Source organism: Camelina sativa, chromosome 17 (assembly GCF_000633955.1).
Source record: "Camelina sativa cultivar DH55 chromosome 17, Cs, whole genome shotgun sequence".
NCBI classification, from domain to species: Eukaryota; Viridiplantae; Streptophyta; class Magnoliopsida; order Brassicales; family Brassicaceae; genus Camelina; species Camelina sativa.
Genome location: NC_025701.1, coordinates 4,864,023 through 4,890,107, shown reverse-complemented (window position 1 = coordinate 4,890,107; position 26,085 = coordinate 4,864,023). Strand labels below are relative to the sequence as shown.

The 26,085-nt window shown below is 35.3% G+C and overlaps 6 protein-coding genes across 8 annotated transcripts; 2 read left to right on the top strand and 4 right to left on the bottom strand.

Moving 5' to 3' along the window:
* Nucleotides 3,038-4,121, bottom strand: LOC104755347. The gene has a single exon (XM_010477707.1). It carries the CDS (start codon nt 4,031-4,033, stop codon nt 3,212-3,214), a length of 822 nt encoding a protein of 273 aa, XP_010476009.1. The 5' UTR covers nt 4,034-4,121; the 3' UTR covers nt 3,038-3,211.
* On the bottom strand, nt 5,200-7,645 carry LOC104755346. Its single transcript, XM_010477706.2, has 2 exons — nt 7,188-7,645; nt 5,200-5,652 (listed from the first exon to the last, which is right to left on the bottom strand). The coding sequence occupies exons 1-2, from the start codon at nt 7,518-7,520 to the stop codon at nt 5,476-5,478; spliced, it is 510 nt and encodes a 169-aa protein (XP_010476008.1). The 5' UTR covers nt 7,521-7,645; the 3' UTR covers nt 5,200-5,475.
* On the top strand, nt 8,690-9,201 carry LOC104755344. The gene has a single exon (XM_010477704.2). The coding sequence runs from the start codon at nt 8,905-8,907 to the stop codon at nt 9,142-9,144; it is 240 nt and encodes a 79-aa protein (XP_010476006.1). The 5' UTR covers nt 8,690-8,904; the 3' UTR covers nt 9,145-9,201.
* LOC104755343 (glucose-induced degradation protein 8 homolog) lies at nt 10,066-12,230 on the bottom strand. 2 transcript variants are annotated; one of them, XM_010477702.2, is made up of 8 exons: nt 12,160-12,230; nt 11,922-12,002; nt 11,789-11,812; nt 11,546-11,705; nt 11,346-11,452; nt 11,059-11,178; nt 10,610-10,778; nt 10,066-10,374 (listed from the first exon to the last, which is right to left on the bottom strand). In XM_010477702.2, the coding sequence occupies exons 2-8, from the start codon at nt 11,943-11,945 to the stop codon at nt 10,247-10,249; spliced, it is 732 nt and encodes a 243-aa protein (XP_010476004.1). In that variant the 5' UTR covers nt 11,946-12,002; nt 12,160-12,230; the 3' UTR covers nt 10,066-10,246. The 2 variants fall into 2 exon arrangements, with proteins under 2 accessions (XP_010476004.1, XP_010476003.1); XM_010477701.2 differs by having other exon boundaries at nt 11,922-12,199.
* Nucleotides 12,823-19,056, top strand: LOC104755342 (helicase-like transcription factor CHR28). 2 transcript variants are annotated; one of them, XM_010477700.2, is made up of 12 exons: nt 12,823-13,290; nt 13,957-14,038; nt 14,155-14,376; nt 14,492-15,609; nt 15,915-15,986; nt 16,210-16,287; nt 16,397-17,237; nt 17,325-17,455; nt 17,580-17,792; nt 17,936-18,535; nt 18,618-18,827; nt 18,921-19,056. In XM_010477700.2, the coding sequence occupies exons 1-12, from the start codon at nt 13,144-13,146 to the stop codon at nt 19,029-19,031; spliced, it is 3,825 nt and encodes a 1,274-aa protein (XP_010476002.1). In that variant the 5' UTR covers nt 12,823-13,143; the 3' UTR covers nt 19,032-19,056. The 2 variants fall into 2 exon arrangements, with proteins under 2 accessions (XP_010476002.1, XP_010476000.1); XM_010477698.1 differs by lacking the exon at nt 12,823-13,290 and adding an exon at nt 13,800-13,862.
* Nucleotides 19,146-20,396, bottom strand: LOC104755341 (caffeoylshikimate esterase-like). Its single transcript, XM_010477697.2, has one exon. It carries the CDS (start codon nt 20,284-20,286, stop codon nt 19,315-19,317), a length of 972 nt encoding a protein of 323 aa, XP_010475999.1. The 5' UTR covers nt 20,287-20,396; the 3' UTR covers nt 19,146-19,314.

The following is a 26,085-nucleotide window of genomic DNA, read 5'->3' as shown; positions in this document are numbered from 1 at the left end:
GAAAAACCCGCAGTCCAAAGAAGAGAGAAACGAGAGAGGTACCATACCAGAACAGGAAACGACATACGTTTGTCTCCTTCAACCCATCAGCCACAAGAGAACCACCAGAACCGAGCCACAACCTAGACTAACCCATTAACAAACGGATTGTCTCTACCACAACCAAATCTTGCTGCCGATGGCTTCCTCTTCTTCAATCGATCTTCGCTTCAAAGGGGATCTTGACAACAGCGAAAACAACAGAGATAACCAAAAAAAACAAAGACTAAGAAGCAAGACGAAAAACTAAACCCTCCCACAGCTCCGGCATGAAGCCCGGCAGCCGGAGAAAGCAGATCGAATAAATTTTTTTTTCTCGCGGCGGCTGGTCTTTGGGAGAGAAATTAGGGAGACCGAATTGACCCTGTATTCTTCCTATGATCATATACTAGTATAAATGTGGAAAATAATGATCGTCGTTGTATTAAAAGCAAGAAAATTAATAATGTCAACTTGACCTAAACTATTTGTTGATTGTGTTCAGTGGATGTGGTTGACTTGTTCCATAACTTTTTTTCACAAACCAAGGCACATAATAATAATAATTTATAACATGTTTAATAACTTGTATAATAATTTATGATCATGTCCTAAATTTATAATAATTTTTTTTATAAATTAAACAAAAAAAACATTTTTTTTTTTTTTTTTTCATTTTGTGAGGTTCCGAACTCTATCAGACAATTATGGTATTCGGACAATAATTCTTTTGACTACAAAACATTATGGGTCTGATTGGTAACGTAGTCAAAGCTGTACAGAAAAACTGTAAGCTGAAGCTGTAAGTTTTTAGTGAATAGTGCAAAGCTGTAAGAAAAAACTTTAAATAAAAGCTGTACAAAAAAGCTGAGAGTAAAATTTTTAATAAAGTTTTTAGTAAAGTTTTGATAATTGGTAAATTTTAAAACTGTATGTTTATACAGCTTTGTACCACTTTGTAAAGTGGTTACCAATCACTCCCTATAACGGTAGGCAGTAATTTGTTTACACCGTCACTATATTGCTTCTTGACACTGTACTAGCAAACAAAACACCACCATTCTAATGGGCTATGAAAACAAAATCTGGGCCCAAATTGGTTGATAATGTAATGATAAAAATATACATCTCGCAGGCCTTATTACGCAATGAGATTGCAAATTTGCAACGGCTACTACTAATCTGTGAAGAACACTATAGACCTAACTGAAATAATGAATCATGAAAATACCGAATAAGTTTGGTCTCCATCTGAGAATATATAATAATCAAGATGTTTGGACCGCAACTGAAACTAACTTTCACGCCTTTTTTAATCACAGTGATTATTAACTACGTACGATTAGATCAACCAACAAAACATAACCGAACTCAAACCAAGACCATATCAGACAACAAATTTGGATTCACTTTAATTCTGGTAGTTTAAAGATCGGTTAACCCAAATCGATGATTGCATTATGGAGTTATAAATCACTACTTAAATCAATAAATACAAACTTTATGTTAATATGCGAATAATGATTGTAGCCACTCATATACTTTACCAAAATTAGATTCCAGTTTGGAAGATATATTAGAGTGCATTCAAACTATTGGTCTCTTTAAAAAAGTGTTTATGCAAAATATAGATATTGTAAAGTTAGGCTTTATAATTTTTAACATGGTCTCTCATTACCCAAAAAGGCGAAACTAAAATTAAAAAAAATGCAGCGATACTTTATGGTCACCTGTGAGACCAGAGGATCCAAGGAGCATAACGAACGAATGTTTTATTTATTTAAATTAATTGTGGTTTTATCTACACGAATTTTTTGGTTTCAAATTTTTGGTTGTTACATCGTCCCAGCATTTTATGACCTACCAACTATATATCCGTTATATTCCATCTTCAAAATTCCGAACAGAAAGAAAAGTTTCAAAGGATAAAAGTTCTATGAAATTGTGAAAAAAACTTGAAGCGAATTCAAACTTAATACTTCAACTTTTTACGTGCGTATCAATTTTTTGTGACGCACTTGATAGTTCTGATTGATTTATGTTAAATTGATGAGAGTTGGTAGTCTTATTCTATGTTCATTTCGTGCATGTGACACAGAAACTTTCTAGAGAATTAACGGTAAAGAAACCTTCTTATCTTTATATATATAACTCGCCGGGAATTATTCAACAAGTTCATCCAATAAATTAGTTAACGTAATGTGGGGTGCAAAAAGACAAGCAAGAAAACGTTAAAAAAGCAAAATCTTTTACAATGCTCTCTCCAAAAGATGAGCCTACAAAAGTTAAAAATAATAATAAAGAAAATTGCTATGAAAACAAAAAAAGTTTGAATGATTTACCAGACAAACACACAAAATCGAACTTTATAGAAGAAAATATTTACTTTAATACCCGGTAACCAAAAGGAAGGATCCCAATTTTGTTTTACATATGATGAGAGCTAAACTAAGAAGAAGAGTTTGTATACTGTCTATGATATTTTAAGTAATGCTCTAATAACACTAGTTTATTCACAAAATGGAACCTATTATAAACGGTTCATGCAAAACCTAATAATTTTTTATACACAATATAGTTTTTACACCTTATATATACTCTAGGAATCAACAAATCTTAGACCTATATAAAACGAAGAGAACTACATTTTGATTGGAATAACGAAATCTTATGTTAAATGTTTTATTTAATCCTATAATTAAGTCGCACAACGTATTCATATCATGGATTAGTTCTAGATGATAACACAAGAAATACTCTATTATGCTGAAGTAATCAGTCTATAACCTGCTAAGAATTTTAATGATGAAAACTCAAATATTCATTATTACATTATCTGAATTTTGTTGTTGGTTCAGACGATCATAGTCTTATTGAATTTAGTAGTGTATGGTAACTTTTTTTTGGGAGTCAAAGTTACGTGACTTTGCTTGCGTCTGATTTTTGACTGTCAGAACAAAAATATAATTGATGTCATAGAAGCAAATCTTATGCCGCCCTACTCTCACACATCATATAATTTCTCAATTTTTTATAATCAATAAAAACATAAAACATTTTACAAGACACAACGAAACAAGATTCTTGACACTGGCGAAGCATGTGAAATAAAACTGAATAGATAAGTTTCTGAAAATTATAAATCCCGGGGATAATTAGAGAATATTATCCTACCGAATTAAAAATTATTCTCTCATAGAAAGATGAAACACTCTAGTGAAACAAGAGGGTTCTCAAACGTGTCGCTTGGGGCAGTATTGTAATTCCCGACAGAACCGGGCCACTTGTGATGATGACTACAATCTTGCTCCGACACGTTCTTATTCAAACCGGGTCTGACCCGACCCGGAGACTGGCTTATTTTCCTAGTTGCTACACAACTCTCCGTACTTTGTTGACTCCGACTTGGACCCATCACGACGGACCTGTTTATCGCCGGCGACCTGGACCTTCTCTCGGATCTTTCAGTCGGATCTCTCTTGCACGTACCAGACGGAACCAGCCTCACCGAGCCAGCTTCTTCTTCTTCTTCTTCTTCGGTGTTTCTCTTAAGAGGAGACATATCAGTTCTCCGGGTCGGATAACCAACCATGACCCGGTTCCGAGATTTCGCCGGAGATCTCTGTCTAACTCCTCCCTGAGGTTTCATTTTCTTCACTTCTTCCTCGTCGTACTTCTTAACGATCGAAAGCAAACTCTCGCTCAAACTACTAGTAACCTCTGATCCTTTCTCCGGTTTAACAGAATCGGGCTCGGTCATAACCGGTTCTGTAGCTACGTCGTCTACGACAGTTCCGGGTTTCTTCTTCTTCTCCTCGTCTTCTTGAATCTTTATCGACGACGTTTTCTTCTCCACCGTCGAATTGTCGTCAGAGAAATTGAGAAATGTGGTTTCGGACAAGACTTCTTTGACTACTGTCTCTTCATCGACAACGGATGGAGGTGGTGCGGTGTTCTTGCCGGAGACGAGTTCATCTTTCTGGTCGGTGGTGGCGGAGCTGAGGCAACAACCCATAACAGAGAACGGTGTCGTTCAAGTGGAAATAATGAGATTTTAGTAACTCTTTTTTTTTGGTGCTGTGTGATGATGGCAGCAGAGCAGAGCAGAGAGCAGAGTGAATGTGAAGTGAGAGAGATTTTTTTGGGTATTTATTGGCATTCATATTTTACATTAATCTAGAGTGTGACTAGTGTGACAAACTAACTTTCACCAAAGTTGTTGCTACAGTATTTATTTATTCATAACAGTGAAACCAATAATGTTTTACGACGAAGAAATAGTCATCACCTGAAAATGCATATTAAACTCTAGATTATTCTCTAGCACATGTAATAAAATTAGTAGATTTTCTAAAAATAATTTAAAATGTCTAATTGAGGTTTTTGAAGAGCAAAAAATAATGAGGTTTTTTTTTTTTGTCATAAGTTGTTGTACCAAATGGGCTAAGTCGTTAACAACACAACAACCTTGAAGTAAACTAAGAAAAAATGACCAGTAAGTATGAGTGTTATGCTCGTAAATACGGCTCTCATTTCGATTTCGAGGACATTAACATAGCGCCATGCATATTATGACTTGTTACATTTCGAACGTGCAAGTAAATTAATAATGATATCTACAATTACATAGTTGTACATATGACATTTGACAAAAGGCACAAAATCGTAAGCGAATGGCTGAATGTGACTTTACGATATAGATAAATAGAATTATAGAAGTATTTTCTTCATGAAATGTCGAAATACATTTTCAGTTTTGGAGGCAAATATATACGTGCACTCTCAAATTCACATAAGCCAAACACTAGTATAAGTCAACTGTTCCGGAAAATAATAGTACAACATATGACAGAAGTACCAATTTAACATGACTAGACGAAAAGAAAAAATGTATATACCATTTACGAAGTTCACATTGACCGGTGACTACACAACAAAAGAGTTATGTCTGCATTTCAAATTCCAACAAAATTTCAGATTCTTCACTCACTTACATGAAGATTTCACCTAGTTCGAAATCTATCTCGTTTCAAAACTACCACTGGAAAATACTGGAATTTATAACCAAATTCGTTTTTAAACGTACTCTAAAGCACCTCCGCATGAACTCTCTCTGCTTTTCTTCTCTGTAACTACTAATTAATCATGTAAAAAGCAAAAAAAAAAGACAGAGAGACAAGATGAACCCAAGTCAAATCTTGAATATATGCTTAAGGCTTTTGAACTAAAGGGGATAACCCAGTTTTTGATCCTAATGCTATTTAGTATTTACACAAAATGCGGATAAAATAATCTCCCCGAACCCAATCAATGTAGCGAAATCACCGGGAGAGAAAAAAAAAACAATACGAGGAAACAGAAACATCCGATGCCAAACTCAACTCAACTCAATGTGGTTGGTCGCTCGAATGTTAAATAAGCCAATGGTGAATGGTGATGGAGATAAATAAACAGTCTTCAACATTCTTGAATGGAGTTTGAGTTGGAGGAGTCTCTTGATGAGCTAGATTGATGCTGAGACTGTGAGATTTGTTGAGGAGGACAAGGCACTGGCACTGGTGCTGGATGAGCTATGAACGTAGGGATATCATCTCCTGGCATCAATACTGATACCCCGTTTGAGTAAATAGTCATCTGCAAGGAAAACAAATAATAAAATCAGATACATAATAACAACACAAAATATATCCAACAGATAGAAGAAGCAAAGATTCTCAAAATGACTCTTGTTTGATTAGCCAACAAAACGCAAGCAAATGAGAATTTTGAGTGGGAGAAGACAATGACAGATCTAAACATGTGTCATTGTTCCCCAACAGCAACTCAGGTTAGAATGAAGAAAAGGGCAAACACATTTTGGTCTTAAGTTTACCATTTATGGGTCCTCCCATGTTTTTGAATGCTTCTATCTACTCTTTTAATCACATGGTTTGTTCCATATCCATCTACAATCAATCTATTTATGCCAGTCAGTCTATTAACCAAACTGACTATTTCTAACAAGAAAGTAAGGTATACAAAAAGAGCTTCTCAATTGATAAGATCCGCTTCATTAGGGAAGAAGAACTAAATTTCAAGTTCGAAACCATTTTCTCAGGAGCACATTCAAGTTTATATCTTTAGTGGGATTCAATAGACATTTGTAACCAAACTTGAGCTAATGTTTAGTACTAAAAGAGACAAAGAACTCCCCGAGAATCTCTAAAATACATTCAAGTTCACATATAGATTGAAATATCAATAGTCAGATCAATCTATATCCTACTTCTAGTGTTATATGAGATCAGAATCAAGCAAACTCTACAACCTACTCAAGAAGATGGAAAACAAGAATAGACTCAAGAATAGGAATAGTGTTAGGTTTCAAGAAAACTTGTGGGGCCATTTGTGTTCCGAGGAAATGTCAGTCACACATGGTATCAGAATTTGACGTTTAGAAATCGTCTTCAATCTACAACACGCATAGTTAGTATTATACGCGTCGACATCAATACTTACAAATCAATCTTCTTCAACAAACAAAACTTTATTACACACTTGTTTCTTGTCTCCTTGGTCATTCATTATTAACAAGGAGAAAAAAAAGAAAAAAAAACAGAGAGATTCTGAATGACGAAAGAGATCAATGAATGCATCACCATTTGTACATACATACATGTACATACACTCTCTAGTCTCTACAGTGTGTGCATGTGTGAGTGAGTGAGAGGAAAGCTTATGAGACATCTTTAAATGTTGATGATGTAAAAGCATGTGCAATGTTGGGTCTCTTTCAATACTCAAAATAGTACACAGAATCAAAAACCCCAATGATGTTTTCTTCTTCGTCTGCTTTTGGAAATGGACGTGTTCACATCAAACATGATTAATGACCTCAAATATTAATCCAAAGACTGAAACTTTTTAATTAATACCAAATTTTGCTTCATTAAACACATAATTATAAATTTTAACCAAAAAAAATTAATAATTTAAGTTCATCAAAAGTGTCAAACATTAGAGTGTGAAGAACAAATGAAATCTCTAAATTAGTCAACATTTTAATAAACAGTAATTAAGTACTAAGCAAGTAGACAATAATGCGAAAATTAAGGAATTTGTGTGTTTTACGAAATTTATTCTCTAAAAATTTAATTAAGACAAAGAGAGTATAAAGTGAAAAGACTTGCCTTGGGAGATTGGTAACCGAGTTTAGTATTTGCGGAACCATTGTGAAACCCGACCCGAGGATCCATACCCGAAAGGACCCGACTTGAAGAGGAATCTGAGTTAGTAGTAGTAGTTGCAGTAGTGGTGGTGGTACGAATCAGTCTCTCGAAGATAGCCATAACGAGGAACATAGAGATGAGAATAGCTGTAGCAACGAAACCAAAGGAGACAGCGTTAACTGAGTCGTCGAATTGAGATTTCCACGGCTCTTCTTCTCGCCTGAGATTCATCGGAGCTCCAATAGGTGGCCATTGTTTGTTGAAGCTCGTCTTTGGGTTCGAAAGGTCTCTCATTTATGTGTTAAAAAGAGGTGAAGAAGCTTCAATGTTCTTCGTTTGTAGTAGCGGTGAAACAGAGAGAAAGAGAAAGAGAAAGAGAGATGAAGAAAGAAGAAGAAGAAGGAAGCAAGTGGGGCTAATATGTGAGAAAGTGAAAGTTTTGGGATTTTAAGAGAAATTTATAAAAAATAAATAAAAAATTTGTAACTTTTCGGGGACACACATGTTGTCCTTTATTGCACAGCTTTTCTCGAAAAATTAACTTACAAAGAGAATACAGTGTGATTTTTTGTTAAGTAAAGTAATTAAGAGAATCTTTGAGCTTTTATTTTGAGCCATGACGAAACACTTTGTTACCAATTAAAGACAGGCGTGACTCGATCATTATTTTTCTTAATTAATATAATTGGATAATTCTAAAGTATACACTACACTGTGTCTGAGTATAAAAGAGTGAACATATTGGGTTATTTTTTAAAAACTAAATTAACACTAGTAAAAAAACATTTCCACTTCAAAACCTCAACACTTTACTTTACAAGGTCATCTTGTCGACGACCCATTATAAAACTCATCGTGAAGTCATTTAATCCCAAACTCGATATCAAAACATGCAATAGATGTTGAGGTTAAAACTGTTATAGACATAGATATCGAGTAAAAATAGTAAAATACAATACACGTATAAAGAAGACCTTTAATAAAATACACGTGTAAACACTTTACAAGACAAGTGTAGTCTTTTGAATCTCTTATTTCAAACATTGTAAAGATGAACCTAAAATTCTTGGTATTAATAAAATCTAAAAGAAACGAAATACTTTAGGTTTTATTGTTTTTTGTTTTAGTATTTAGAAACAGTAAAAATAAAATTATGATCTCAACAACAAACCAAATTTTTTAGTATATCCGATTTATTTGTCAAAAATCTGATTTCAAATTTCAAAATGAGTCAATCACTTGAAATTTGAATATATTTTTTTTTCAGTATTTTTCACAAGATTGTGGATTTATTAATACTTTTCTTGAAGCTATAAAAATAAAAAAGGAATGTAAAATTTCAAAGGAAAAGAAAGAAAAGAATAATATTGATTCGTTAAGATAGTAGGAGACAAAGACCAAACAGTTGAACAATAAAATAAAAAAAAGAAGGGAGAAACAGAGTATCCGAAAATGATGTTTTGAGAGGCACTCTGCCCAAAGTTCCTTCTTCTTCTTCCTCTTCCTCTGTTATATCTCTTTCTCGTGACCCCCAATGTAAATTCCTCCCACGTATTAAACTCCCCAAATACATCAAAAAGCTGCTTACTTTTTTTCCTTATATCCATCCAACCTCTCTTCCCTTCTTCTCCAAAAAGACCTTTTATACATAGCTTTGATCAAGAAAGTTTTTTTAAAAATGAGATTAGAGGATAGATTCGAGGCGGTGAATCAGTACCGGAAAAAGATGTTCCGGAAGGTGAAAGCCGCGGTGAAGAAGACGACGAAGAACAAGAAGAAGCAAACCATGTTTCAGTATGATCCTTGGAGTTACGCCTTGAACTTTGACGACGGAGTCGAGAATCCTCAGAGAGTCTCCGGCGACTCTAATAAACTCCACAGAATCACTTTGATTTATGTTGTTTATGTCAAATTTTGACCTTGTCAAATCCCCCTCTCTCTCTCTCTCCATCAAATGCATGTTATTTCTTCTTTCTTTCTTAATTTGTCTGTTAGAATATTTTTGTTTCTTCCAAAAACTTAAATCTTTTGTACTGCAAAAAGGTCGAAGGCTACTATCTCGACAAATCATTAGTTCTTCTCATTTCGAATCAAGCTTCTAAAAATCGTTTTTGTTTTTGGTAACACACTTTTTTGGTGCTTAGCTTTGTCTATATTCCAATGTAGAGACCGTAATTACTTCATATTGACCACTTTGAAAAACAACGAGACATGGTTATTTAAAACCATTAACACATTTTTGGGTACTAATCCCTGTGTAAGTTCCAACGTTCAAAAAAAAATAGTAAGAAGTAAATTAACTATATATTGACCATTATGATAAACAACTACATATCATATGAGATTGTTTTTGTGTGTAAGAATTATAAATCTCGTTTTAAGTCTAGTTATGCTCTCGAAAAATGCTTTGAAATTCGTTAGATGAATGCATGATACTATAATTAGCTAAGATTTGAATCACCTCAAATTTTATGTTTCGCCACAAATCACCTTTTTGAAGTAGAAACTAGCTAGAAACACACCATTGACTCGCACCTAACATTCTTCTAAATCATGATATATTCCTTTTGGACAAATTAGTTTTGCAACTATCTTCTTAGGTGAGAGAGAAAGATAAGCAAAGCTCAGAGATTTTAAAGTACATTGAAGAACAGTGCAATAAGGAGACAAACAAGCAACTTTTTTGGTTAGTAGGTCAAACACCCCAACAAACTTCAAAACCAATTCAATAGCCCCTTCACAGGTAGCTTTCTAGGAACCGTACCATGTTGGAGAATAAAAGCTTAACCAGTAACCTACATATATTTCTTTACTGCTACCACCAAGTGGTCCAATATTTCCCATTTAGAAAGCAAAATGCCTTTTATCAATAAGTGCAATGCCAAAAAACTCTCATCTCAATCAAAATAGTATACAATATGAAGCTATGGTCTCCTCATGTTCTTGTCACAGATCAGGTTATATCTCATTATACATGTTCCCTTTAGGCAGAGCCATTATTTGCTGAAAGAGGTGAAGAATCATTCTGATGAGTTTATGACTGTAACCTGGCCAGTGGGCAAAACAGTCATGCGTGGATACTCTAACTCTTCATCCAGTTGATTCTGAGTCCAATTCAGCATCTTCAACAAGTGTTCAAGTTTGGAATCTGTTCATTCACAAACATAAGACCATCATCGAGTTAGTACATTGACAGTTTCAAGAGGCAATCTGAACAGCGCATGTGGGATACTAAAGAATGTAAAAAACAGTTGTCTCACTGTAATTATGCAAGTTTTTTGGCATCATAAACAATTGATCCTATTAATTTGCAAATGAACAGTGCTAGAGGCTTGTTGTAATTGCTGTCTTAAGCCATAACTAGTAAGAAGTTGAGCACTTACATTTTTCACCAGTCTGACTTATAAGAATCGCTGCTTCTACTTCGGCAGCTGTCTTCAACCGCTGTGAATTGGTAAGAAGCTCTCTCAGAGTCATCGGGCAGCTAGAGGTAGTAAGATCTTCATAACCGAGCAACATAAGAGTTTTTTCCAATTCTTCCAGAAACACCCGCTGCATAAGATGTAAAACGTTTTAATCTTTTATGACAAGTGATGTGTCAGTAAACTCTAATAGAATCAAAAGAACAATGGCATTTGTGGAGTCAGCGAGCAAGATATAGATGCTTTACACATAGAAAACATCATCTTTAACGATTGAAAACTAAGTAAACTATGAAGTTTATGATCATGACAGAACAGATATGGATGAAAGTCCAAAAAAGATAAATCAAAGACTCGAGATACTAACATGACACACAATGTGGTTTATAATTAACGGTTAAGTGACCTACGTTCTGTTCTCCAAATGGTTTAAGCTCTTTCTGAGCAAACTCTAAGGCCTTATCAGTAGTCCCCAAGCGGATTATTTCTATCAACCTTTGCTGATGAAGACAAAAACTCTCCTTCAGTATCTGCAAATAGCAACGAGTCTCATGAGGTGAGAAACTGTGAGCAATCAGGAATAGAAAAGCAAACATATCACACACATGTCCAAACCAAATTATAAGTTTCCATGAAAATGTGACAGGCTCCACCAATACTTATCCTAAAGATCAATACAGATAAAAAAGCAATGTACCTCAGGGTTTAAAGCCTTCAGCTTCTCAACAGCAACCTCAAGATCTCCGCTTTGGATAGCCTTGACAACAGCCACTCGGCCAGCGATACTCGCAGATTCAACTTCTGCTGTTTCTTGATAAGGAATCATAACCATTACCAGATAACACACTAACTAACACAGCACTACAACGAAGAATCTCTAAAAACAAAAAGAGATACGCTTAGTTCCAGACTCTGATTCGAACTTCTCCACAGCTTCTAGAAAACCTTCAACCACAAAAAAATTCATAACGAGTCTGTTCACTTCTTCTCTCTGAATCTTCACAGTTCTCAGCAACCGCTCCCAATCTTCACTCGTGATCGATGCTTTAGATGATTCCTAAAACCAAGATAAAAAAGGATACACTTCATCATCAAACTTGGATACAAAGAAAACAATCGGTGAAGACGAAAGATCATTACCGTATATCCTTCAATATCTATTATCTGAATAAGAAAACGAAGCCAGATACAGAGTTACATTAGTAAACCTCACTCTTGAATCATCGTCATACAAAGAAAAAACAAATCGATGAAGATGAATAGATTAATTTACCTCATCATCTTCGCTATCTGCCATCTGAACAATTGAATTTTCCCGAGAAAATGTTCTCTCAAAGTTGACCTAGAAAATTCGCTTCGACGACGAACAAAGAAAGACGAGTATCATCGAGGTCTTTTTAGTCAAAAGATCGAGGATGATACAATAGTGTGCGTAATTTCTAAGAAAGATTAGGTGCGGAGACGAGTTTTTTTTCCGGGAAAATCTGTGAAATTTTCCGAGAGAAAAGTACCTGGAGAGAGTGAAGGATTGCTGTGAAACGGTTAGTGTGGTTCCTTTCTTGTGCGATTTGCCTAAGAAATTTCAATCTTCTCCTCTTATTTATAAACATAATTAAACCGGGTTTTGGTCGAACCGTAATAAATCGAGGCGGTTGAAATAGCTAACATTATTGGTTTAGCCGTTTAGGTGTAATTTTTTTGGTAAAATGGAATTTAGTAAGTGACATTTTTGGTAGGAAATACCGAAATAGATAAGGTTAAAATTTGTGATATGTTTAAGGAAAAAATCTACTCATTTATTAATGGATACAATAAGGAAATGTAAACCAACTTTTTCTGTTTTGACAAAAAAGGTTATATATCTAAACTTTTTGGTCAAACCTGTAAACAAACATTAAATGTTTGTGGCGTGTAGAAAAATTAGGAAAAACCAAAAAAGAGTGTAGAAAACGATAAGAAATGATTAATGCTTATATCATAAGCATTTTGCATACTTTTTGTTTTTGAAGTCAGCACATTACTTTGATTGGTTAGTAGAAAACATTAATAACGGCTCATGATTATTAATAATAAACAATGACCACCACCTACCAATAGTAACAATCAAACAAAGGAAAAAAAGAAAGAAGCCAACTTCTTCGACCGTTTCTTATTTTAAATCTGCGTCTCTTTCGCTTACCTTTTCTCCATTCCGGAGAAAAGAAAGAGAAGGGAAAAAAAAAAAATCAACCTCACCACCGGCACTATAAAAGTGGCGTGGATCATCATCCCCCTCCCTAACTACTCTAGAACCTTCTTCTGAGTAAGAATTCATCGTTTTCTAAACCTATACTTGCTAGTTTTTCTTTTTCCCCTTCCCTTCGAAATCGCAAGTCTCTGTGTTCGCGTTTGACTAGAGTTTTCCGTGAGGAAAAAAAAAACTCTTCTCTGAGTGTTCGATTTGGTGGATTTAGGTTTTTGTTTCGATTTTTACAGTCTTAGGGTTTGGGTTCGTGATGAGTGAGAAGGATTCAGTGTTCCAGCCTCGCGATTCGTCGCTGTTAGAGGATGATTCTTCTACAGGCTTTGGATTTGGAGCCGAAGACGAGGATCTTATGGTTGACATTGAATCGATTTATCGGATTCTCGACGAGGATCCTGAGGTATATGGTTTCGCTAAGTCTATTTGGTTCAAATGCTTACTTAATTTCTCGATTATAGTGATGGAGACTTCAAATTTTGAGTGATTACTTTCAGGTTAGTGAAGAATTGGTGACTCCGGTTAGTTCATCTGTTGTAGAGTCTGGTGAGCTTAGTAACACACTGATGATGCAAAGTGGTTAGTAGACGTAGCGAGGAGTACTCTTTTGTTTATTTCTTTTGGTTTTCTCTGTAAAAACTTTAAATATTGAAGTGTGGAATTAAGTTCAGTGTTTTGATTTTTTTTTTCGATTATATATGGTTCTTGCATAGGATCTCAGGCCACTGATTGGTTTCCTTACCGGGATATGTATGGTCCTGGAGCCTCACAAAGTGTAATACCAGAGCCAAGTTCATTTGCTGACCCTGGGAATGGAGGACTGGAAGCAGATGCGACTTGTTTCTATGACTATGGTGGCGATGTGGTCTCCTATCCTGAAAATTTTGAATATGGCACTGTATCTNAGACGAGGATCTTATGGTTGACATTGAATCGATTTATCGGATTCTCGACGAGGATCCTACTTCTGTTGAGGTATGGTTTCGCTTAAGTCTATGTGGTTCAAATGCTTACTTAATTTCTCGATTATAGTGATGGAGACTTAATTTTTTTGAGTGATTACTTCCAGGTTAGTGAAGAATTGGTGACTCCGGTTGGTTCATCTGTTGTAGAGTCTGGTGAGCTTAGTAACACGCTGATGATGCAAAGTGGTTAGTAGACGTAGCGAGGAGTACTCTTTTGATTTCTCTGTTTTAACTTTGAATATTGAAGTGTGGAATTAAGTTCAGTGTTTTGATTTTTTTGATTATATATGTTTCTTGCTTAGGATCTCAGTCCACTGATTGGTTTCCTTACCGGGATATGTATGGTCCTGGAGCCTCACAAAGTGTAATACCAGAGCCAAGTTCATTTGCTGAACCTGGGAATGGAGGACTGGGAGCAGATGCGACTTGTTTCTATGACTATGGTGGCGATGTGGTCTCCTATCCTGAAAATTTTGAATATGGCACTGTATCCAACGTGGATGACATGACAATTGATTACAAATGTATGAACCTTCTCTGTGAAGTTTTCAGGTTTTATTCTCTTTAAATTTTCATGTTCCCTATCATTTGGAGCTAATATTGAGAGATTTTCTCACTGATTTTTACATCATATTGCAGGTCTACCTTGCATCCCCACTATGATGACTCCCTATTTCAATACCATATCTGGAAATGACTCAGGAATTGGAGCTATGCAAAATTCCTCCCTGGTGTCTCATATATCTCATGATTCCAGTCATGTTACTGATTGTGCTGATAATTGTGCCTCTTCTGGCCATACAATGGATGCATCCCTGTCCGAAGTCTCCCCTAGTTACACATTCCAGTTCCTTCCCCAAAAAGAAGAATTTGTAAATAACATGGGGAGTGGATTTAGGGAGTGTCAGTCAGATGATGCAAGCTGGATGGTTTATGATAGACCTGTAGGACTAGAATCACTAGATAATGGAACTCCAGAGAGGAACTCTGGGCTTTATGTAAGCAGTGAAAGAGAACTCAGCATCCAATGTGAAACCATTCCTCCAGTTTCCCCTGCTTGTGTCAAGTTAGACAATAGTTTTGATGTTCATCTAGTTGATAAGGAGCTTCAGCAGCCTTATAATTGTTCAAGCAGCTTTCAGGAGAATAGAGCAGTCCATGTGAAGGTTAAACCAGAGCTTCAGTTGGAGAACACGGTTTACAGTTCAGTTCCTGGGAACTATAGTATATGTAGTGATGTTCATACAGTTGAAGGAACGACTTTGCAATGGTCTGGTGGCTCTTATTGCGCAACCTCCTATCAGACAGATGTCGGGAATGAATACTCGTTTATGGCACCCCCGACTTCTTTCCCTGGCCAAGTTATTGACGGCAGAAGCTTCTATAATTGTTTTGCTTCAGATGGCTGTTTGCAAAATGTAGCAGAACCTGACCCAGTAAATTCAGGCACTGAGTATTTGGATATTCTGGTAGGAGACGAGGACCATGAATACATTAGGAGGGCAGGCTCTTATCTTTCTAGTTTCAGCTCTGGAACAGTTGAAAGTCCATCAAAACGTATACCCGATCGAGATGATGATTCTGATATCCATAAAATAGATTCTTGTGGTGAATTTGTTAATCTACACCAATATCTGGATGTGCAGACACCAGTGTTTTCTTCAGAACATTCTACAGTTAGTCGAACTTCTAATCATTGTGGAGGCTTGAAGTTTGAGTCAAACAAGGAAAACATGATCCTTCATACTGATATGCAGGTTAGTGGTGTTTAAGCGTGTAAGCCTTTTTCTCAATAGTCCCATGTCTGTTCTTTTTTATACATTTCTCGCCCAGACACACATACTCAATTCCTTTATGAAGTTTTCTTTATATGCGGAAGCTTATTATAAAATTAAAAGTCTGTTCTTGTGTTCTGTGCATGAGGTATTTATTTAAGTCTTCTGATGTTGGTTGCATGTGTGATATAATGCCAAACTGCATCTTATGAGTTTTATCCAATGTTTTCCCTTTTACTTTATTTTGTTTCAGTTTCATTAGGTCTAACGATTGCTTGAAATAACAGGATCTTTCTCAGCCTAGTTCTGAAGCAAATCCTCCTGACGGTGTATTGGCAGTCTCGCTTCTTAGACATCAGGTTTGTATTTTATTAGATAAGTAGTAACATTCCCTCTAGATGTTTATAAGACAAACTTTTGCGTGTCTAATTCCTAAGTGTCCTTCTCTTTGCTTAACTAAGATGATTTAGGCTTGAATTGTGGAAATTTGTCAATTGACATGGTTTCTCCAAGTTGATGGTAGTTTTCTTTGTTATAATACTTAGTGTAGATCCAATTTAACCATACATTACACCTTAACAGCGGATTGCATTGGACTGGATGTCCCAAAAGGAGACTAGCGGGAACCCTTGTTTTGGGGGAATTCTTGCTGATGATCAGGTTATATTTCTACTGTTGTAATCTATATCATGTTATCAGTTACAAATACATTCAACACAACAAACATTGATCTTGCTAATTTTTCTTGTGTAATTATCTTCTTTTGCAGGGACTTGGAAAAACAGTTTCCACAATAGCGCTTATACTGACAGAACGGTCTACACCTTCTCTACCATGTGAAGAAGATTCAAAGAATAGAGGAAGCAATCCATTTAACCACTCTCAAGTTGTTTTCAGTGAAAAAAAAGTCGCCAAAGACAGTTTATGCAAGATGAACGGAAGGCCAGTTGCCGGAACTCTTATTGTTTGTCCCACTAGTCTGATGAGACAATGGGCTGATGAATTACGCAAGAAGGTTACTCTTGAAGCAAATCTCTCTGTTCTTGTATACCATGGTGGCAGCAGGACAAAGGATCCTCACGAGCTAGCTAAATATGATGTTGTCATCACCACATATTCCCTTGTGAGCATGGAAGTCCCGAAACAGCCTCTTGAAAAAGCTGATGAGAAGGGTGGCATACATGATAGTGGAGTCGAATCTGCTGGTTTTGGCTCAAACAAAAATGATCCGCCAAAATCTCAAAAGAAGGGCACAAAGAAGAGGAAACATATGGATTGTGAACCTGTCGAGTTTATGTCTGGTCCTCTCGCGCAAGTTTCATGGTTTAGAGTTGTTCTAGATGAAGCTCAGATCTTTAAGAATCACAAAACCCACGCTGCAAGGGCATGTTCAGGCCTTCATGCTAAGCGGAGGTGGTGTTTGTCTGGCACTCCTATCCAGAATTCAATTGATGACCTCTACAGCTACTTCAGATTTCTTAAGTATGATCCTTATTCTAGCTACCCAACGTTTTGTGAAACGATTAAGAACCCCATCAGTAGGTACCCGGTGAAAGGATATCAAACGTTGCAGGCTATCCTGAAAAAAATAATGCTTAGACGAACCAAAGGTCAGTCTTCTTATTATGAAGCTAAATTTCCTGATATTTCATGAAAGTTTTCTATGGGTTGTAACTTTTAACTTTTAAAATCGTTAGATACACTTCTTGATGGAAAACCCGTAATCTCTTTACCTCCTAAGTCCATTGAGTTGAGGAGAGTGGACTTCACCAAGGAAGAACGTGATTTCTACTCAAAGTTAGAGTGCGACTCTCGTGATCAATTCAAGGTATGGCTATGGACACATGTAGAACATGGATACGCAATTACATTTTATGACCGCCCATGGGTGCTTCTTAGTCTATAATGATACTGAAGGCTGATTCTTTGTTTGTACGTAATTGAATTGTCAGGAATATGCAGAAGCTGGAACGGTGAAGCAAAACTATGTAAATATATTGTTGATGCTGTTGCGTCTTCGTCAAGCTTGTGGTCATCCTCTTCTAGTATCCAGTACGACATGGACTTCCTCAACTGAGGTGGCTAGGAAGCTTCCATATGAGAACCAAACCTTTCTTCTACATCGCTTAGAAGCTTCTTCACTAGCAACTTGTGGTATCTGCAATGTAAGATTCTCGACTCCTGAATAATACTTTAAACTCAAAGGCACTGCTTTGGATTCTTTGAGTTGTTATCTCTCGCGTTTAGATGTCAAGTTATTGTATGTTCACCATGAGTTTCTTATTCTTTGTCCCTTCTTCACTTATAGGGTGCACCCAAAGATGCGGTTGTTTCAATTTGTGGTCACGTTTTCTGTAAACAGTGCATTTGCGAATTCCTTACTCGCGATAATAATCAATGCCCACTGTCATACTGCAAAGCCGGACTTGAAATTTCATCATTATTTTCCAGAGAAACACTGGAAAATGCTATGCTTGGCTTGCATAAACTTGATGCTCCATGTGATCGTACCACTTCAGATCCTGTTGGGAGTGATGAGCCTTGTAATGAAAATTTTCCATGTGGTTCATCCAAAATCAGGGCTGCTCTAGATATCTTGCAATCGCTGAGCAGACCACATAGTCCGACAACTTTAGTTAATGATTTGAACCAGAGCTCTGAGAATGGAGAGAATAATCAGCAACTTCACAAGTCATCCAGTTTACCTGCAACTCCAGCGAAGAGTAGCGTGGATGGTCTGGTTAAGGTAGTTGGAGAAAAAGCCATTGTGTTTACCCAATGGACAAAGATGCTGGACCTGCTTGAAGCTTGTCTTAAGAGTTCGGGTATTCAGTATAGAAGGTTTGATGGAAAAATGACGGTAGCAGCTCGAGATGCAGCAGTACAAGATTTTAATACTCTCCCTGAGGTATGCAGTCCAAGATCATCGTTTTGTCTCTACATCACTTATGTTACACATAATGATACTGTGACTGGCTTTCTTACTTCAGGTTTCTGTAATGATAATGTCTCTCAAAGCTGCAAGTCTTGGGCTAAACATGGTGGCAGCTTGTCATGTTCTGATGCTGGACTTATGGTGGAACCCGACCACTGAAGATCAAGCAATTGACAGAGCACACCGTATTGGACAGACACGACCAGTAAAAGTGGTGCGGTTCACAGTAAAAGACACAGTTGAAGATCGCATATTGGCTCTTCAGGTCAGTTCATCATTTCTGCAACGTTTTTATGTTTTTTTTAATTATGGGGTTTCTACTAGCTAAGTTATCCTCACAAACATTAAATTGCCACAGCAAAAGAAGAGAATGATGGTAGCTTCTGCATTTGGAGAAGATGAAAAGGGTAGTCGGCAATCGCATCTCTCTGTGGAGGACTTGAACTATCTGTTCATGGCGGATACTTGAAAAGCTTTTCTGACAAACTCAGGTACATATAGTATATAGGGTTTTCCGGGTTTGTGCAGCTTTTTAGCAAAAGAGATCTTCTGAACTAACTACAGGTTTGTGCAAACATGGAAATAGAAAAAAGGTAGCTTTGCTTTGTATATAGAATGAAATTGGGCATTATAAGAAAACTCTGTAAGAACAATGAGATTGATCTATACATAATGTCTAGTCTTACCCAAATACCGTTTCATGATAAAATATGACTATACAAGCATTACAGCAACAATGACAATGAGTTCCATCAAACATTGGTTTTGTCTCCACCACATCTATCATTCAACCAACTAACAATATCCTTGCGAACAATGTCAATGTTGTCATCGGGTTCACCGAACAACATGGAATGCATCATCCCTTGGTAGATCTTCAATGTCTTGTCTTTGCTCTTAGCATCTTCGTACAGCTCTCTGCTCACTTCAGGATCAGTAACAACATCTGCACTTCCGTGCACAACAATGAAGGGAATGCTCACATCTTTTAGCTTCTTCCCTAAGTAATCAGTAACCCTAAGCAGTTCCATCACTGTACCTAACCTCGGTTTCTCACCGTACCTCATCGGATTCCTCTTGGCAATTGGTTTCTTCTCTTCCACTTTGATGGATTTCTCTAACAGATCTTCCGTCGGAACAATAGCCCAGGTCGGCAAGAATCTGGAGATCATAATCAGAAACTGATCAATCGGCCATTTAGGTCTCACCTTGTCAGAGATTTTGCACATGGGAGCAACAAGAACCGCTCCATCGAACCCTAACGGATCAGCGAAATGGATCAAAAGGCAAATCGCTCCGCCCATTGATTCTCCAAAGAGAAACCGAGGCAAGCCATGATACTTAGGGTTCTGCTTAATCGAAATGAAGAAAGAGATGATGTCATCGACGACTAGATCTACGGAAGGAACATAGGCGCGGACACCGTCAGATCTGCCATGACCTTCGATGTCGAGAGCAAAGCAAGCGAAACCCATCTGAGCGAGAAAGATGGGAGTGGACTGGAACGTCCAGCTGACGTCATTGCCGTAGCCGTGGACCATGAAGATGAGACCACGTGGCGGAGAAGAGGCAGAGGGAAGCCATGAACGAGTGAAGAGGTTGAGACCTCGAGGGGAAGTGAAGAAAGATTTGGAGCCGATGATGCCTTTGTGGTTGAAGTAGTCTTCTTCTGAAGTCTCTCCCCAGAAGTTGATCTCTGTTGTTTCTAGCTGCTGATCAGACATCGAGGAAAGAGAGATTAGTGTTTTCCTTTCAGAGATTTTGTGTTCTTGTTGGTGGTTTTTGATGAGAATGTTTACGACGTTTTTTTACTCACTGTCGTTTGCTTTTGGAAAAGGTCAAAAAGTTCTATTTTTTTTTGTTGGTCTCGAAACATCAACTGAGGAAAGGGAAAAAAAATGTAAATTGGGCTTCGAAGAGCAAAACAAGTTGGGCCTGCAATAAAACAATAAAGCCCAACAACGATAAGTTTCAGACTGTGTGCTGCGACAAAGGGAAAAAGACTGAAGACGACGAAGTGTCTTAATCAACATCAGGGCTCCGTACAAACGCGTGTGCAACACACGCATAGCACACTTCAAGCGCGTTAATGAAACTAACATGTCATTACGATATGCGGAGAAGGAGAAGGAGAGGAGAACGACGATTCTTCTCTGAATCTACAACACTGTTTATACTTTTTTGCCCCAACTAAGAGTAAAGTATTGGATAGTGAAAAGCAACACTACGTACAAGTTACAACTACTATTGTTATAGTAACTAAATCAATAACAGTGTTAGATAAACTCGAATATACATATAGATATATTGATCAATGATCATAGGTTGATAAAAGAATAGTTAGGGTTGATAGATATTTTTTAAAGCTTCAATTTTTTTTATGTATTTTCTTGTCAACTAATATATTTGCAAACGAACAAAGTGCTTAATTTACACCCAAAGAACAAAAAAAGATTCCATAACCTATAAAAAAAAAATTTGTTTGTGGGAGCTAGAGTGGATATAGTCAAAAAAGCTTTCAAATGAAACTTATGTTTATGCGCACTTTCAATCTTTGGGTGGATAAGAATCACCGGTAAAAAGTGAGATTTCTTGTAATACTTTGACCATCCCTAGTGAAGTTGGAATTCATCTAATCCATGTCTCGTCCAATGGTGTTGTCACATGACAACTCATCTGATCGTGCAAAGTTATCTCTCAATACGTGTTTTGTAAATATCTTTGTTTGTTGACCCCAAAAAAAACACTCTGTTTCTCTGCATGCATGGAGTGCATGACTCACGCATTAGCGTATAGAAACTTAAAACTTCACGAGTTTCGATTGGATATGTGGACAGCCGAGTCTGAATGTGACAGTTGGTATTGTTCTAAAATTTATGGTAACACCTTAGGTGATTCGGCGTGTACTAATAAACTAAACCTAATAGAAATAGTTTTCTTTTTTTCCTAAACAGTTTGTCGCTCAACTTTTTTCGAGCACTCGACTCTGATAAACATAACATGACAAATGTGATGAGTAAGAGAATACGAATATATAGAACCTAAGAATTTCAATATATATGGACGAATAATGTAATGCAATAAATCCGGGTTATGTCATAGAAATGGCTAAGGAATGTAGCATAGAACCTAAGAATTTCTAGTTGGGTCAAATCGATGGGAATTTAAAACTCTTAGGGCATGTCTCTAGTAGACTAGCAGTATGTTGTTTAGATTCCATATGCTCTTATAATCCTTCAAGTACTCATTGTAAAAGGTGGAACCTATACCTTCTATCTATAATAGTGACGATCAAACATTTCATCTTCTCTCTTTTAGTGCGCATTATTATACAACATTAGCATTAATTATCTCATGTCGTCTCTGCTTATGTCCCGCGTTGTCAATAGCTAATCTTTGTTTTTTGCTCTTTCAATAAAAGGAATCTATCGACAAACTTGTGACTAGTTTATGTTCTTTATCTTAATGTCTATACCAGTAAAACTCCATAGAAAACGAATCTGATTATTTTTTTTTTCTGATAACATGAATCAAGAAAATAATACTTATTTAGAGATTTTTTTTTTAAAAAACATTTGTAGTATAGTACTTTCAAAAGTCAATTAAAACATATCGTAATTTCAAAAATTTTGTACGTCCCACCTGACAAAATTATTTTTTCCAAAGCATTCTCTACCAGTTCTCCACGAAGTAATCCTGATAAGAATCAATCTATCTTACTTAGGCGAAGCTAGCCTAGTGATTTACAAAACCAAAACTATCTCTTAAGGTAGTTAAGAACGAGTCTTATAAGTCATCAACTAGTAGGAGATTGGTTATGGGATCTCTAATTGGATGGTGAAAGATTTACTCCTTAATCGTTTTCTTGATTTTTCCTTATCAAATGATCCATCAGTAGTATCTCAACGCGTGTCCTATTGCGGATTGTCATTATCCTAAATAATTAAAGAATACATTGACCGATTCATAATTTGTCTAGAAACATATCCCTCAGATCTTTTGGCCAATTAGGTTATTACAATTGCACATTTAAATGATATTCATAGTTAAGTGGGTATCCATAGTTATGAGAATCATATAAGTGGACATCCATTGGCCAATATGAACGTATGGACTCTGGTTTAACAGTTAAGGGGTCCCCATATGAACACAAACATTTTTAAATCTTCTATTTTGAGTTAAGAGATATAAAATATAAATTAATTACCTAAAATTTGAAATGGCAATACAACTATTAGAAGGTGATTAGATGAATCATTAGCTTCCTATTATATAGTACAAAAATATAACCTCTCGGCTAGTGGCCATTCACCAATTCAACGGATCCAAGTAGGAAAGATTAATAGACTATTTATAATTGGAGATTACGAATCCATTTATTTATATAATTAATTGAGTCATTCCATAACAAAATAATATTTGGATTATTCAGACAAATATATATATATATATATATATATATATATATATATATATTCAGATAATATATAATTTTGGCGATAAATTTATGGGTTATGTACTCTGTTAGAACTTAGATATTAAGAGGGTATATTCAACTTGACATTTTAACTAATTTATGTAAAATTTACAAATTATATGTTTCAATCATGAATTTTCAAAAGTGTAATGAAATATATTGTTATTCAAAATAATTTATAGATTTAGATTTGAATAATTATAAGAGATTCTGGAGGATGTATGAGAATTTCTTTAGTTAAAAATACATGAATCCAAATCTCATAATTTCAGATGAGATTGAAAGAATTTTAAAATAAATCATATCAACTTGATTTGATATCTTATGGGATTTTATATAATTTTGATGATTTTATGGAAGCTAATATGATCTATTGTAAAATTCTTTTAAATCTTACCTAAAACCATGAGATTTGGATTTATGTATTTGTCACAAATTTTTTTTTTTCAAATATTCCAGAATCCTTTAAAATTTCTCAAATCCAAATCCAACATTAGATTTTAAGGTAGTTTTTTAAATCAATAGTTCAATAAAAGTGGATTTCATGAGATTTTTTAAAATTCATGATTGAATAAAAATTTGTAAATTTTACACAAATCACTTAAAATATCAATTTGGATACGCCGTTATCTTTTCGTTCAAAAAAAAAAAAACACCCATTATCTGTTGAATATTAAATTGAATACACTCCTAACCAAAGTGGCTGAGTAAGATGTAATTAGCCAACGGAATTACATTTTGACCAAAAAAAAAAACAAACGGAATTGCATGGATAAATTTTGAAATCTTCATATATTTCGATGTGCACTATTGTGTTATAAAAATATGACAATAGTATACTTTATTATCTAATAAAGATTAAGTAAACATATAAAAATGAAAATAAGACATGGTTCACTATTGTGTTCATTTTTATATATCAACCAAATGAAGCCCCAAAATTAAATCTCTCTTGCAAATGCTCTATATTCGCATATGCAAGCAGAAAGTTATTCATGAATAATTTCTTGATATAAACATAAATAAACTAATGTTCAATGAACATGTAATTCTTCTTACACTATATGTCTCATTCTTATACATTAAGACTTTCTTTTTAAATACATAGACAATTAGACATTACCTTCCCAACAAAAAGACAAAAAAAAAAATAATAATAAATGCAAAAAAAACTATGTATATCCATTACGAAACGTAACATATATAATCCAGACATGATTTCCCTCTCATTTCTCATCAAAGAAAGTTGGATTCCATGTCATAACCATTCAACAAAATACTTTCGTTTTGCTTATTAGTTTTTCTCTAATCTTCGATCTGAACATGTATTATATAAACTATCTATTGCTGAGACTTACAGCTGTCGATTTTAACTCTGCAATAATTAAGGAAAAAGTTAGTATTATGCATACTTACGATTATCAAGCTAATAAGTGAACTATAGAAAGGTCAAGTGTATAACTCAGTTAAAAGTTCAAGTTAGTTTTGACCAATACGATCAATTATAAAATTATCTAATTTCTTCCATGTGTAGTGGTATAGTGGATTGTGTGCTAAAAAGTTCTTAGAGACTCCATGGTTCAATTCCTCTCGTAAACTATCATATATAGTGGTGAACAAAAAGGTCCAATATTTTTGATTTATTTTCTAGATGATTTAGATCTCTTCACCATTTAATTAATTTAGCTATATCCTCATATCTTTAAACGATTTGTACATCGAATTGAATTCAAGAATCCCAACGCATAAGGTTCGCCACAAAACTACATCATTCGACTTTGCTAATGATGAGGTTCCCATGAATTTATTTAACTCCTTTTTTACATATATTCATAGAAAAATATCAATACAATTAAAATTAAAATTAAGGGGAACCATCAATTTGGAATATATACTCCATTTGCCTTTCTCTCAACACTCAACAGTCAGTCCTTGCTCGAAGATGTTTCAACGTGACATGTCTCTCTTTTTTTTTATAGGAATATCCGCATCATATATAACCTACGAGTCTATGACGTTAGCGATAGTGGTGAGAATTATTCGTCAGCTTCATGAATTTTGATAATGATATACTGGTTCGTAAAAACTTGATCTTGTAATCTTTATTCATATGTTCTGCAAAATTGATGCAACATACTATCACTAAAGTAATTTTTAAAAACAAATTTTGCATGTATCATATCGTAAGTTGTAATATTCTTCTAGACATATGATTTTAGTGCAGCAAAGCTGACTCAATTTAAATATTAGAGCAGAAAAACATTAATTATGCATGACTAGTTTGATATATAGAATTAGAATAATCTCTTTTATATATAGCTTTTTCACTACTAAGCAAACCTACAGCTCAAGTATTATTTCATTATTTTCATAATATTATTTCAATATTCGATAAATAATTCAAAATAATATTGGTCGATACACTATTGGTTGTTAAGTTATTGCGTAGAAGCCTAATAAATGTGGATCTATTACAAACCCACACAGCTACTATTATAAGTACATACATATTTGACTTCGGTTTTAGTGGGCGATACATTATTAAAGACACCATGTGCATAACAAGTATTACGAGTGAGCTTTTACATAAATCATTCGAAATTTTGAATCTATAATCCAATTTTTTTTAAACGTACAATTAGCAGCTGGATAATATTGGACTTGTAGATCCAATACTTGTCGTTCGTTTTATGCTATACCATATTGTTGGATACAAATCAATCTCCCACATTGGAAGATTAGAAAATAAGTATCTTATTATATAAGTCAAGTCCAATCTTATTTAATATGAAATTTTTTGGGAATGAACCCAATAAGAAATCCGTGCGGGCTTTGCCATCTCGACTCAAAACAGACAATATCATACTAATAGGGATTTGACTTGGGCTTAGACATACCAAACCCTGTTTTGGTAATATAAAACAATCCATTTAAAACCAATTGATCGAGCTGATAAAATTTGATCTAATATGAGTGAGCTTCGAACAAAATATTTGATCAGAAGAGTAACTATAAAAGAAAGTAATCGGACAGTCTACACCTATCA